We start from the raw sequence: 13,043 nt of genomic DNA, 5'->3' as shown, positions 1-13,043 counted from the left end.
TAGGGTGCCACTACCCTACTTTACTGTTGTACGTGCGTCTGCATACGGTACGCGACTGTAGTGCGAAAACTGGCGCGATCCGTATTTCCCCTTCGTGCTCACAACAAGAACACGACCAGTGTGCCAGTGTGTGGAAGCTAAAGAGACCGCACGCGAGAGAGATAGAGCAGAAATTCTTGAATTTTCCTCATCAATACACTGCTCCCAAGTTCGCTTTTCCGTCCGCGGGGAAATGAACAGACCACACCACACCACCGAGGAACGCGTGTGTGTTTGTGTGAGGCTACTAGTACTGATGTGCCTGAATTTATTAGGCGTAGTAACGAATTCATTTCATTCGAGTGCAGCAGGAAAAAAAAAACAAACAAACCACTCACACACAGCCATGGTGAACGTACTGCGCGCGCATAAAACTTTTGTCATCTTTGTCAAAGTAATAGATCACATCGCATAAACAGCGATAAACGGTTCATCGAGGCACAGACACATGTAGAAGTTACTGTCGTACAAGTGTGAGTCTTTCCATGAAGTCACTCACTCGATTTGATTATTTTGAAACTAGTTATTGATATGATTTTTTTTTTAATCTAAAAGTTTATTTGTACTTTCAGTTTACTATCATATTTACATTGCGAATTTATTGCGATGCTCTTAATACACAACACCAAAATTGTCCCACCAAGAGATTATTAATTTAATTACTTTGAAACTAAATGATGAAGACGAACCAACTACTAGATCTAATTCGAGATTAAAATTGTCTGAATCTGATAATAGACAATGCCGGAAATTTCCCACCAGTAAATCACTTCCTGCTCGATATATTTTTCAAAAATTACCCACCAGGAAATAATTAGGCGACCAAGAACATATTATTATTTGAGAAATTACTATTTTGAAACTAGCTGATGATGGTGAAAATGCAACAAAAAGACTACAAAAAGAAGATCAATCATTTGTGATTTATATTGCGAATTAAATTTGTAGCTCATAGTAGACTACCGCCAGAAGTTTCCCACCAGAACACATGTTTTGTGCTAACTTTACCATCACTGGAGTTAAAATAAAAGCCTTGTAAGGTTGTTGTCGAATATTAATGCAAACATTTTCCCCAACTAAAATATGAACTGTCAAATGTTAAAATGACAGTTCACTTGTTGGTAAATAAATATCATTTAATGTTGCTAATTTATTGAAACATCTTTAAAAAAAACAATCCAGTAAGATGGTTGGAACTCACACCACTGAACTCATAAACTATTTTTCATCCTTTCCCTACACAAACACACACATGCACACTGGAAAGGAAATGTCACGACGTTAAAGAAACCGAACCACCCCCTGTACTAAATTCGTTTGTTTTCTACATATTTCTTTGAAATGCATCCCTTTTCCATTTGCACCCCAGAAAGAAAAACCGAGCACTTTCTCTTCGCTTGACCACCCCTCCTCCCCTTCCACGACAAAATGGCCCCACCGTTCGTTCAGCAAAGAATTTGTGATCGCGTGTACAAGTGCCCTACATTCTGCTGCTGGCAGTCGGGTCAGTCATGAGTCAAGTGATGGGGGGGGGTAGGGCGGCTAGGGGTGTGGAAATAGAACTTCACAGAGTGAAAATGGGTATCAATTACATGTAATGCAGCCAGGAAACAGACTTCTTTACCTAGTTTTCAATTATAAGAGCGAGAGAGAGTGCATCAAAGAGCGAGAGAGAATGAAAGAGGAAGTAAGAGAAAAACACTGTTGCTCTTTCGATAGAGTCAGGAGCCAACACGGTGGGCCACTAATTGTTTCGTGCGAATTTTCTCAACAATTCTGCCAAGCCATGGTACAATATTTCAGTGTTTCTCCAACCAAAACACAACAAGAACAAGCCACAGGTACCGCGAACATGACTCATCTTGCTTAGTGTAACGAACCGTACAGTAAACATAGAACCGAAAATAAATGACAATAAAAACAAACAAATAGCACCCACCACCATGCGTCTCCATCGTGTTTCGTAACACGATGGGGATGATGCAAATTTCACGCGGTGGGTGTCATAAGCCGAACGGGAATGAGTTCAGCAAAAAGGCAGGCTATAATCGGCAATGACTCGGCACAAACAAACCGCACCCACCGTACCAACACCACCGGCCCACCGTTAGCGCATGAATTATGCACATTAGGGGTCTTTTTTTTAGGGCGGGGGCAGGTTCACACCACCATGAATGAATGATGCACGGATATGGGTCCGTATCCTGGTGGCGATGCAGCCACCAGAAGCACCACATAAAAATCCTTTCCGCGGAATGTTGATTTTACGAGACCCCGCATTACATTTCAAGAAATCATGCACGGGAGTCCACAGGAGGGTCCACGCCCCTCAAAACCACCCTCATCCCCCTGCACACACACACACACACATACACATAAATTGGGACAACATATTTCGATGGGTCATGCTGACTATACGCGATTTTATATATGTGGTAGTTTGGTTGCTCGTGCGCATTCATGCAGGAGCTTTGTGGAGGTTGCCTTTATCGGAGACCACATAGCGTCATCTTGTTTTGGTTGCACCCATGCCGGTTGTGTGTTGCTTTGGCAAAAAAAAAATGCTCGCAAAATGACAACTGAAATGTCAAAAAACTTCATCCATCGCTGGCATTGCCGCAAAACCCTGAAGCCAGCCTAGGGCCTAGGGAAGGGATTATTCTTGATAAGACGATAACGTGCATTGCGAAGATTGCGATAAAGACCATAACCCCTCGCGTTTGACCATTATCAGATAGACTTCTCTTCCGAAAAAAAAAACACTTCCAGATATATAATCGACTGGGCGTGTACGCCAAACCATTCGCAAAGTGTCGTACGTTTGTGAAAGTGTCGTTTTACAGCAGCTATCAACCAACAGCCAACCTTTAACCCCCGGTGTGCATAGTGCACTTCATTATGCTGCTGTTCGTGTTTCTCGTGACGGTGGCCCTTTGGGGTGTGTTGCGGATGTACCAGCAACGTCAGCGGCTGTGGAAAATCGCTTCCCGTTTCAACAGTCCCAAACCGCACTGGCTGCTCGGAATTTTGCCCTTGTTCCCACCGAACGACATACCCGGCATCTTCGAGACGATGGTGAAGATGCACGAGCAGTACGGGCAGGATCTCTTCAACTGGGGCCTGCTGAACGACCACATGGTCATCGTCACCAGTGCGACCAACGTCGAAAAGGTGGTGATGGCGAAGAAAACGCAAAAGTCCCAGATATACGACTTTATCGAGCTCTGGCTGGGCAAGGGTCTGCTCATCTCGAGCGGCGAAAAGTGGTTCCATCGGCGGAAAATTATCACGCCCACGTTTCACTTCAAGATACTGGAAAACTTTGCCACCGTGTTCAACCGGGAGGTGGAGGTGCTGGTGAAGAAGTTAAGCCCGCACGCCAACACCGGACGGGAGTTTGACATCTACGAACCGATCTCGCTGTACGCGCTCGATAGCATCTGCGAGACGTCGATGGGTGTCGAAATCAATGCGCAGCATAATCCGGACAACCAGTACGTGCGTGACGTGAAGCGGATGAGCGAGTTGGTATTGCTACGCATCTTCCACGTACTGTCCTCCTTCCCGCAACTCTACTGGTACACGATGCCCAACGCTTGGGAGCAGAGGAAGTTGATTAGACGACTCCATGCCTTCACCGACTCTGTGATTCAAAAGCGTCGCCAACAGTTGCTAACTGCGGGACAAGGTGGGCAGGTGTTGGAAGCGGATGAAGATAACATGGTGGGCGATAAACAGCGGAAGACCTTCCTCGATCTGTTGCTGAACGTCACTGTTGAAGGACAGCCACTGTCTGATGCAGATATCCGGGAGGAGGTAGATACCTTCATGTTCGAGGGTCATGACACGACTACCTCCGGGATAGCATTCACCTTCTATCAACTTGCCAAGAATCCGGACATCCAGGAGAAGCTCTATCAAGAGATCCAAGATGTACTTGGGGCGGATTTCCGCACTGTTCCGCTCACGTACAACACGCTCCAGAACTTCCCTTATCTGGACATGGTGGTGAAGGAGTCGCTACGTCTACTGCCACCTGTATCATTCATTGGGCGTCGTCTGGTCGAAGACATTGAAATGAATGGCGTAACGATTCCTGCCGGAACTGACTTTACCATCCCCATCTACGTTATACACCGGAACCCGGCCATCTACCCCGACCCGGAACGTTTCGATCCGGAGCGCTTCTCGGACGAAAGCACTCAGCGCCGTGGCCCGTACGACTACATCCCGTTCAGTATCGGTTCGCGGAATTGCATCGGTCAGCGTTACGCGCTGATGGAGATGAAAATCACCATCATCAAGATGGTGGCACACTATCGCATCCTGCCCGGTGAAAGTATGCCTCAGGTGCGCCTTAAGACGGATCTGGTGTTGCGGCCGGATAAGGGTATTCCAATCAAAATCCAGCGAAGATCATAGATGTCAATAAAAAAGCGGATCGGTTCCGAACCAGAAATGTCTTCCTTTTCGTGTTTTTGCGACGTTCATTTTCATCGCTCAGCTGTTATCAGCACAGTAAAACAGTGTGTATGACAAACACTCCACATGTACGACACTACCATTAGTCACAGCGTGTCGAACGAATCCAAAGGTGGTAGCATCGCCATGCTGCATTTATCAGGCTGTAAAATGTCTCAAAACGTGCCCCCTAAACAAGTGCGGGAACTCAAGTAGCTGTCCAAGATACGAGAGGTAAGTACCAGAGTTACATGCCCACTCATGTTGCTCTTCTCCTTCCAGCACCTTCACATTCGCTGCAGGCCTATCAAGTACCGGACAGTGAGGGCGAAATACCGATAAGCCAAGAAGATTCTTTTTAAAGCCTCGCTTAATCTTACCATGATGCTCATCTTCAAGATTTGCTGCGAAAGTTCCAACCATACGTAAAATAGAACTGCGGCTGAACGGTCGTAGTATCACTCCGGGAGTAAAACAGCACCAATTATCAACATGTCCGCTGCCGTATTTCTGCTCGTCATGCTGATTGTGTACGGTGTGACGCAAGCCTACCGAAAACGACGCCAGCTGCATCGAATTGCGACTCACTTCAACTACGCCAAACCGCACTGGCTGCTGGGTAATGTGATGGAATATCCGGCAAACGATATACCCGGCATCTTCGAGACGATGGTAAAGCTGCACGAGCAGTACGGGCAGGATCTCTTCAACTGGGGCCTGCTGAACGACCACATGATCATCGTCAGCAGTGCGACCAACGTCGAAAAGGTGGTGATGGCGAAGAAGACCGAAAAATCCTCCGTGTACAACTTCATCGAGCTATGGCTAGGGCAGGGCCTGCTCATCTCGAGCGGCGAGAAGTGGTTCCATCGGCGGAAAATTATCACGCCCACGTTTCACTTCAAGATACTGGAAAGCTTCGTGAGCGTGTTTAACCAGGAGGCGGAGATACTGATCGACAAGTTACGCCAGCACGCCAACACCGGACGTGAGTTTGACATCTACGAACCGATCTCGCTGTACGCGCTGGATAGCATCTGCGTAACGTCTATGGGGGTTGAGATAGATGCGCAACGCCATCCGGAGAACCAGTACGTGCGTGATGTGAAGCGTATGAGTGAGTTGATACTGCTAAGAATTTTTCATGTGCTGTCCTCCTTCCCAAAAACCTACTGGTACACGATGCCGAAAGCTTGGGAGCAGAGGAAGTTGATTAGCCGACTCCATGCCTTCACCGACTCTGTGATTCAAAAGCGTCGCCAACAGTTGATGAAAAATGGGAACAGTGTTGCAGAGGTTCAACAAGATCAGGAGGACGAAAGTCTGTACACTAAGCGTAAGGAAACGTTGCTGGATCTGCTGTTGAATGTCAGAGTTGATGGTAATTCTCTAAGCGATCTGGACATACGAGAGGAGGTAGATACCTTCATGTTCGAGGGTCATGACACGACTACCTCCGGGATAGCATTCACCTTCTATCAACTTGCCAAGAATCCGGATATCCAGGAGAAGCTCTATCAAGAGATCCAAGATGTACTTGGGGCGGATTTCCGCACTGTTCCGCTCACGTACAACACGCTCCAGAACTTCCCCTATCTGGACATGGTGGTGAAGGAGTCGCTACGTCTACTGCCACCTGTATCATTCATTGGACGTCGTCTGGTCGAAGACATTGAAATGAATGGCGTAACGATTCCTGCCGGAACTGACTTTACCATCCCCATCTACGTTATACACCGGAACCCGGCCATATACCCCGACCCGGAACGTTTCGATCCGGAGCGCTTCTCGGACGAAAGCACTCAGCGCCGTGGCCCGTACGACTACATCCCGTTCAGCATCGGTTCGCGGAATTGCATCGGCCAGCGTTACGCGCTGTTGGAGATGAAAGTATCCATCGTACGTATGGTTTCCTTCTACCGTATACTGCCCGGTGACACTATGCACGAGATCCATCTCAAAACGGACCTGGTACTGCGTCCCGACAAAACAATACCTATAAAGCTCATTGCACGTCCCTGATATACACAGTTGTATTGAGTAAATAAAAGCTTCATACAGCAGAGGTGGTTAACCTGGCTGCTCCGATTACGCTATTCATGATGGTTAGTTCTTTTCGCTATAAACCAAATGAATATTCAATGAAGTTGACGTAAAGGAAGGAAGCAGATTTGCGAGATGCTCTACATTGCTTACATTGAAGCTCAGTAATAGATTTTTTTTTGCTTCAACGCCACTCAAACCCCCATTTTGCACCGTGTAAACATGACAGGTATCGTTGATAGGTACTTCAAAAAACGGTATGGAGTGGCTAGAATGCGCCGCACTATCAACCGTGTCTGATGATACACAAGATAAAGAAGATGAGGTGATACGTCGCCATCTCTCTCTTTCTCTCTCCCTTCACTTCTAGACAGTCGCCGTTCTACGGAACACTCTTCCACAACTGCAAGACTTTTAGAATCGCGGTGAGAGATTTTGTTTTACTAGCGAATAGCCAGGATAGCGTGACTAGGGCAGGATCTTCTCGCTGGTACAGATAGGAAAGAAAAGCGTCTATCATCAAACACTTACCTCATTTGTCGATTAAACACCGTCGGCGGCACATTGGTACCTCCGTAGACAGCCGCCATGTTGGGATCCCGGTGGTCCGGATGAAAGTGTGCGTGCTGCTGTTGATGGCTGGTCAGCGAATCGTACTGTTGGTTGAGTGCTGCCGAGGTGATGTAGGTGTCTAGCGGTGAGTTGTTGTTATCATGGCCACCGCCGCCACCACTGCCACCGGTACCGCCGCCACCGAAATTAATCAAACTTTGCCCACCGTACAGGTGTAGCGACTCCGGCGGACTGATTGATTGCGGTTTGCTGCTCTGGAAGAACGATACACGCACCTTCGAGCGCTCTACTCTGTGGTTTCGATGTGCCGCGGCGAGTGGGTGAAGGGAAGAAATAAAGAATGGAAAGATAGCTTAGCTAAAGGGTGTGAATTCTTGCTCTACGGGGTACAACACAATGTCTACAAACAGCGGGTGCCCATGATTTGACTTTTCACTTTGCATTGACAGCGGTGAGCAATTCCCCAACATCTTCTACGATTGGGATCTATATGAAGTACGTATTACAGCTACTTGCCTACTCGCACATGTCTAATATAGCAACCTAGAAAGAGGCACGCCTTTTACTATAATTATTTCCGAGTCCTCTTCAAATTCTTTCCCAATCCACTTGATAATACTGCATCACTTCAAAACAGTCACAGTAATAATCCAGTATTTGTTGGAGTCTAATGTCTGAACAGTGTCGCTATTTGCGTTGGCGACGTCTCTGCGCGTTTGACAGTACCCACTGTCAAGGTGGTTTATTTGTGTTTGATAATGTCCTTGACACCACTCGAACATCGTGTCGCCAAGCTATCTCACCTGACTCACATTGACAGCTCCATCCAGGCATGCAAATGCTTTGCAAACTACTTAACGTACCACTCCCTGCTAGTGTAGCGTCTAATCTACACGGTTTTGAACACGTCTAAGCCGTAGCACAACTTTAGAGCTTGAAGTAAACCTTGCCCAAAGCAATATCTTGTTACGTTGCACAACAGGTTTATCTCCAGAACGATCGTTTTAACAGATTTGGCAAGAGCAACACGGTAAACAAAACAAATACACACTACACACGCCAGTCTGGCCCTTTCCACTGACGGTTTTAAAGTTGTCGAAATACACTAGAGCGAGTTAAAGTTACATCACTTCAGAGAGAGAAAGGGAGCTTAACGCAGAAGTGCTGAAAGTCTGCAACACGCTATCTCCACCACCGGCAGGGAAATAATGAAAGCAGCACAGAATCGGTACCGCTTATGGTAATACACCACACAGCGCTCCTCAAGGCGAAACCGTGTCTGATGGCTGATGTTGGAAGATGATACAATCGCTGCCGGTTTCATCCGTGGAGTCCCCCTCTGGTGTGACTCGTTGCATCGCTGCAGGACGAGACGGCAGACGATAGGGCCGTGAGAGTCGTGATGGGAACAGAATCCACCAAACTAACCCGGTTGACCCCGGGTTGGTCAACTGTTGCCCGCGCTTGATGTCATCGCTAATGTTCCCTCACCACACCCGTACAAACGTACCGAGAGAAAGAGAGTGAAAGAGAAGCCATCAAACGATCCAGAGCTAACCGGTGTGACAATCGGGAGCACTATCTGCGGCAACAACGCTAGAAAAATAAACCCCACTACTCCCTAGTGTCACATCAGAGGCATGGGAATGCCAACAGTCAACCCCCGCGGACGCACAACCCGTCCGTTGTCAAACAACGCAACAATTCTTGTGGGATAATTGCGAATGCCCGGGGCTGTTGCCGTCAAAGCAATAAAATCGATACCAATATACTTTGAAGCGCTCCCCATACACCACGGCGCTTGTGGACGATCCGATGCGCAACTACATGGTTGACCCGGTTGATCCGTGCAAGAATCCTGATGGCACGCCAAACGAGATCAACGACATGGAATTTGATTGCGTCACCTTACCACTTTCAAACCATGCCGGCAACAGGCGGGGCCAGTTTTATAACAGAAATCTGTTCTCGGCACTGGTTAGGGGATTCGACACACATGCCGTTTCCGATCTTTCCCTTATTTTGGGGGTTCGCTGTCGATTGAAAAGTTGTCCCAAGAAAGCTAGAAAGTTGTCGTAGAAAACAAAACACACACACACACCAATCGATTTACTAAAAAAAATCGCTCAGAGAGGAAGAAAAACTTTGCAAATGAAAGCAACAAAAACAACCCCTGAAGAGTTCCGAAGCGTAAGAGAAAGAGAGAGAATGCATTATGGACAAAATGGTAGGATGACCTCGCAATGACAGCTAATCAATCGTGCACCGAAATGCTGCAGGGGTTTTCAAAAACAAATGCAAAACAGCAACAGCTGCTTGGTGATCTTTATTCGTGTAACATATAAGAAAAAATCAACAATACTTCAATTGAACGCCAGATGGTTTTCGAAGCATCCATATACGCGGCATTCAACAGCTTATTTATATTTCATCTTGCTTCCTCCCCCCCAATTTATCTTTTTTGTTTTTAATTTACGATTAGTGTCTAATATTTTTTTTTATTTTTAAATTATCATCAGTCAATAGGGGTACACTACGCTCTGTTTTCTGGAAACGGTTTCGTTAAATCGAGATCTTCAACCGGGCCAAATCGATATCTTAATGTGCTTGCACACACACCAAACATGCACGTCTACCAACTCGAAACGAACTGTTTCGCCCCGTCATAAGCAGTAAAAACTTATCGATGGTTTATGTGTGCCTGGTGGCCGGCACCGCCAGCACCGGTACCAGGCCCGCTTTCTGAGGCTAAGGTCAGACAAATTACGTCATCCTTTGCCAGCGCGTACCGCACCAGCCGCACGAAGCAGTGGGAGATGTGGAAGGGTGTCGTACGGAGGACTCTTTCTTGTTTGCCGATGTTCGTTCTTCCATATCCACTCGTTCTCCGGCAACCCGCCCGAACACGCGGAAGGTGAAAGTTTGCATTGCAACACTAACCGTACCGAGTGTGGGCCAAAGCGTGCGTGAGTTTGTTGCTCCAAAAACCGAATGAGCTACTTTGAAATATTGCTTATTTATCTAGCAAGTTGTTTGGGTTTTGTGCTTTGCGAAAAAGTGTTTCACCATTTCGCATGCTGCAATAGATTGTTCACGCATCACGGAACGGTTGAATGAAATCATGGTTCAAAGTAAACTCGTAAAGGCACATAAATCTCATTAATCTGTGGTGCTTCTGTTGCACGGGACTGGGGAACATCCACAATGGACAATGGTTTGTTTCAAATGATGCTAAAAATATTCTGAACGATTGGCACGTTTGTAATGATTTACGATGCCAGCCAATCGTGATTCGCACTTAAACTGCGTTAAATTGCTGTACAATTGGAACTATCGAAGGGTGGAAATTTTGCGAACAGTTTTATTCTTTGAAGAATTCTTTTAAACGAACTATTGTCGGGATGTTTAGTAGTCACTGGAAACATTAGGTTAGTCACTTGGGGAGAGGGGGGGGGGGGGGGGGGGTCGCCAAGTGATCAAATGCGAGCGAGTAGAAGGTCGTCACCGTATCCTTCAGAAATCACGAAATGATATCACTGGTATATTGAAAATTGCTGATATTTCTGATAGAAGACGCATTTTGGGCTATTACTAAAAACCAAAATTATTATTAACACTAGAATTAATTACCAGACCTCATTTTGACTGGAACGCTTTCATCACATTACTTTTTGAGTGTTTCCACAACCTTTTCCTAAAGTTGTACAATCAAAATCGATCGAAACTCATATACACGCGAGCATTGCATACATGTGAAAATACAGAACGTATAAGCTCGAAATATTGAAATTCCAATGAAAATATATTTTCCAATTCGAAATATTGCAAACAATTTGGAACTTTTAGGCATTTACTAAGTGCGAAATAAAAACAAAATCAAAATATCGATCAACACGCACTTTGTGCATCCCACCTGCACATTGCTCCTCTACGGTGTCTCTAGTGTCAAACGTAGACATACTGGCGACAAACCCTGCGTGACCCACTAACACAATGTACTGCAGCGTACGAGCGGCCGCTTGGTTGACACAGTAATGGTGACCGTGCCAGTTGAAATGGCGACACGCACGAACAGCCCGAGCCGCACACGCAAATATTGTACATTGCGTTTGTTTAATTCGATTTGCACTTGAACGAATGCCCGAATGCATTTATTCGCTCAAATCAGGGTACGTAAATCAATTAAATTGTTTAAGAGTGAAAAGCAAAAGAAAAGTGTTGATACTTTTATGCCAACCAATACACCATTACGATACCAATTAGATCATCTCTCGTCTTGCAAACATTGTCGTAGGAAATGGATACTACACCACATGATATCATCCGTGCGCACCCAGGCGCGCGCCCAGGGGTGAGCAATAATTTTGGACAATTTATTTGTTTGTGTTTACGGGGCAGACTAATTGGACGTACACACGGAAATGGATAAGAAAGGGGTCCCTTGCGTACTATTACTACGAGCCGTTTGTTTGATCACCGTCAGCTAAATCAGTGACCCACACTGATGGGAGGGGCATAAAAAGGGGGTAGTAAACTCACTACCCAGGAAATCGATAAACGTGGAACTTGTGAGGAGTTGAATGTCACTGCACGCCCCTAGAGCGCAGTGTGAAACACTGTTGCACCGTTGTGTGGTTAGCATAACTGTTGAAGTTAAAGGGACGTGCTCGTATATAGAGGATGCAGGTGACGTTATAAGGATTAATCGTTGCAATTACGTCAATATACATCCATACTAGATAGCTGTCAATAGTATAAGGAGCAACTGAGCAATAGTACAACTAACACACAGAGAGCTTACTTCATATTCTATAGGGAAAGAAAACGCTATATGTAATGTCTATAATAGTTCAAGACACACGAAACACAAAGAGCCGCGATCGCTTAAATTGTAACTTCAATATCTTGGAACATCTAAACAATTATACGCAATAGTTGAATGACGCGTCGTCGAATGCCACACAAACAACTAATAACAACAGGTGTATGTTGATTGCTGTCACAAACATCATCAAATGCCGAAAAACCATACCTGTTTAATTTCAAGCGTTAACGCACGAGAACTCGCCCCAGAAGTTGGGAAAACTTTGCACAAGCAAACAAACAAACAAACAAGCACTTGTTTCGCACAGCCGCACCGGGAAGTTTGTATTTTGACGTCCGTGTGGTGTGTGCTGGAAGTCGCAACTATTTCACAAATTGACCGGATTCCGTGCGGGTTCAGGCGAGTGGCGAGTGGACACTGCACAATGTTCGGCACGAACACTGGACCCGTAGGGTAGGGAGTTGTTTTCAACTTTACAAAGTTCGCATCCAGCATGATCTCATCGGAAGCGATGAGGTTCCCCCCAAAGTAAAACCATACACAAACACACAACTGCCATCCCCGCTCAATATATCTCTCTATTTCTCTTTCTGGTAGAGTTTTGATTATGCTTTTCCTTGGTGTGTGAGAGATCTGGTCAGGATGGGGAAACAGGGAACAATAACGAAGCATAGAAGAGAATAAAAAAAGTAATGTACAGGCAACAAACCGCAACAAAGCAACCAGAACGGAAGCTGACGTCAAAAAAAGAATGAGCACCCACCTTAAACTTCAATATTGATGCCGCATGTACTCACGCTTCCAGCTGGCCGCTTGGCTACATGCCGTAATTCCCTATCAACCCTCCCTCGATTACGTAATGACAACAACACACCAACCAGCCAGCCATAGCAACCGAAATAGGGCGGGGAAGGGCAAACTGGCGGCCATATATGAGTGTGGAAGTTTACGATCTTTCTACACCCCGAAAAACTTCCAATATTGCTTCACACGACAACCGGGGGGCATCGGCGAAACAAATGTGCGCTCGAACACCCGATGGTAGTGGTGTAGAGCAGCATAGCACCCATCAGACACTCACAGGCCGCACACTAACGTGGGC

At 46.1% G+C, this 13,043-nt stretch overlaps 3 protein-coding genes across 5 annotated transcripts in view; 2 read left to right on the top strand and 1 right to left on the bottom strand.

The window, feature by feature from the left end:
* The window catches only part of LOC128306729 (uncharacterized), a 383,189-nt gene that overhangs the window by 345,396 nt on the left and 24,750 nt on the right, over positions 1-13,043 (bottom strand). For all 3 annotated transcript variants that reach the window (XR_008287594.1, XR_008287595.1, XM_053044326.1), the window contains exon 3: positions 7,075-7,407. Coding sequence is in view for 1 of the 3 variants with exons in the window: in XM_053044326.1 (XP_052900286.1) it covers positions 7,075-7,407 (333 nt within the window). In the remaining 2 variants the exon portion in view is untranslated. The remainder of the gene's footprint in view (positions 1-7,074; positions 7,408-13,043) is intronic.
* Positions 2,938-4,461, top strand: LOC128306737 (cytochrome P450 4d2-like). Its single transcript, XM_053044334.1, has one exon. The coding sequence runs from the start codon at positions 2,938-2,940 to the stop codon at positions 4,459-4,461; it is 1,524 nt and encodes a 507-aa protein (XP_052900294.1).
* Positions 4,993-6,522, top strand: LOC128306736 (cytochrome P450 4d2-like). Its single transcript, XM_053044333.1, has one exon. It carries the CDS (start codon positions 4,993-4,995, stop codon positions 6,520-6,522), a length of 1,530 nt encoding a protein of 509 aa, XP_052900293.1.

Source organism: Anopheles moucheti, chromosome X, assembly GCF_943734755.1.
Source record: "Anopheles moucheti chromosome X, idAnoMoucSN_F20_07, whole genome shotgun sequence".
Lineage (NCBI taxonomy): Eukaryota > Metazoa > Arthropoda > Insecta > Diptera > Culicidae > Anopheles > Anopheles moucheti.
This window is presented reverse-complemented; position numbering and strand designations above follow the sequence as displayed.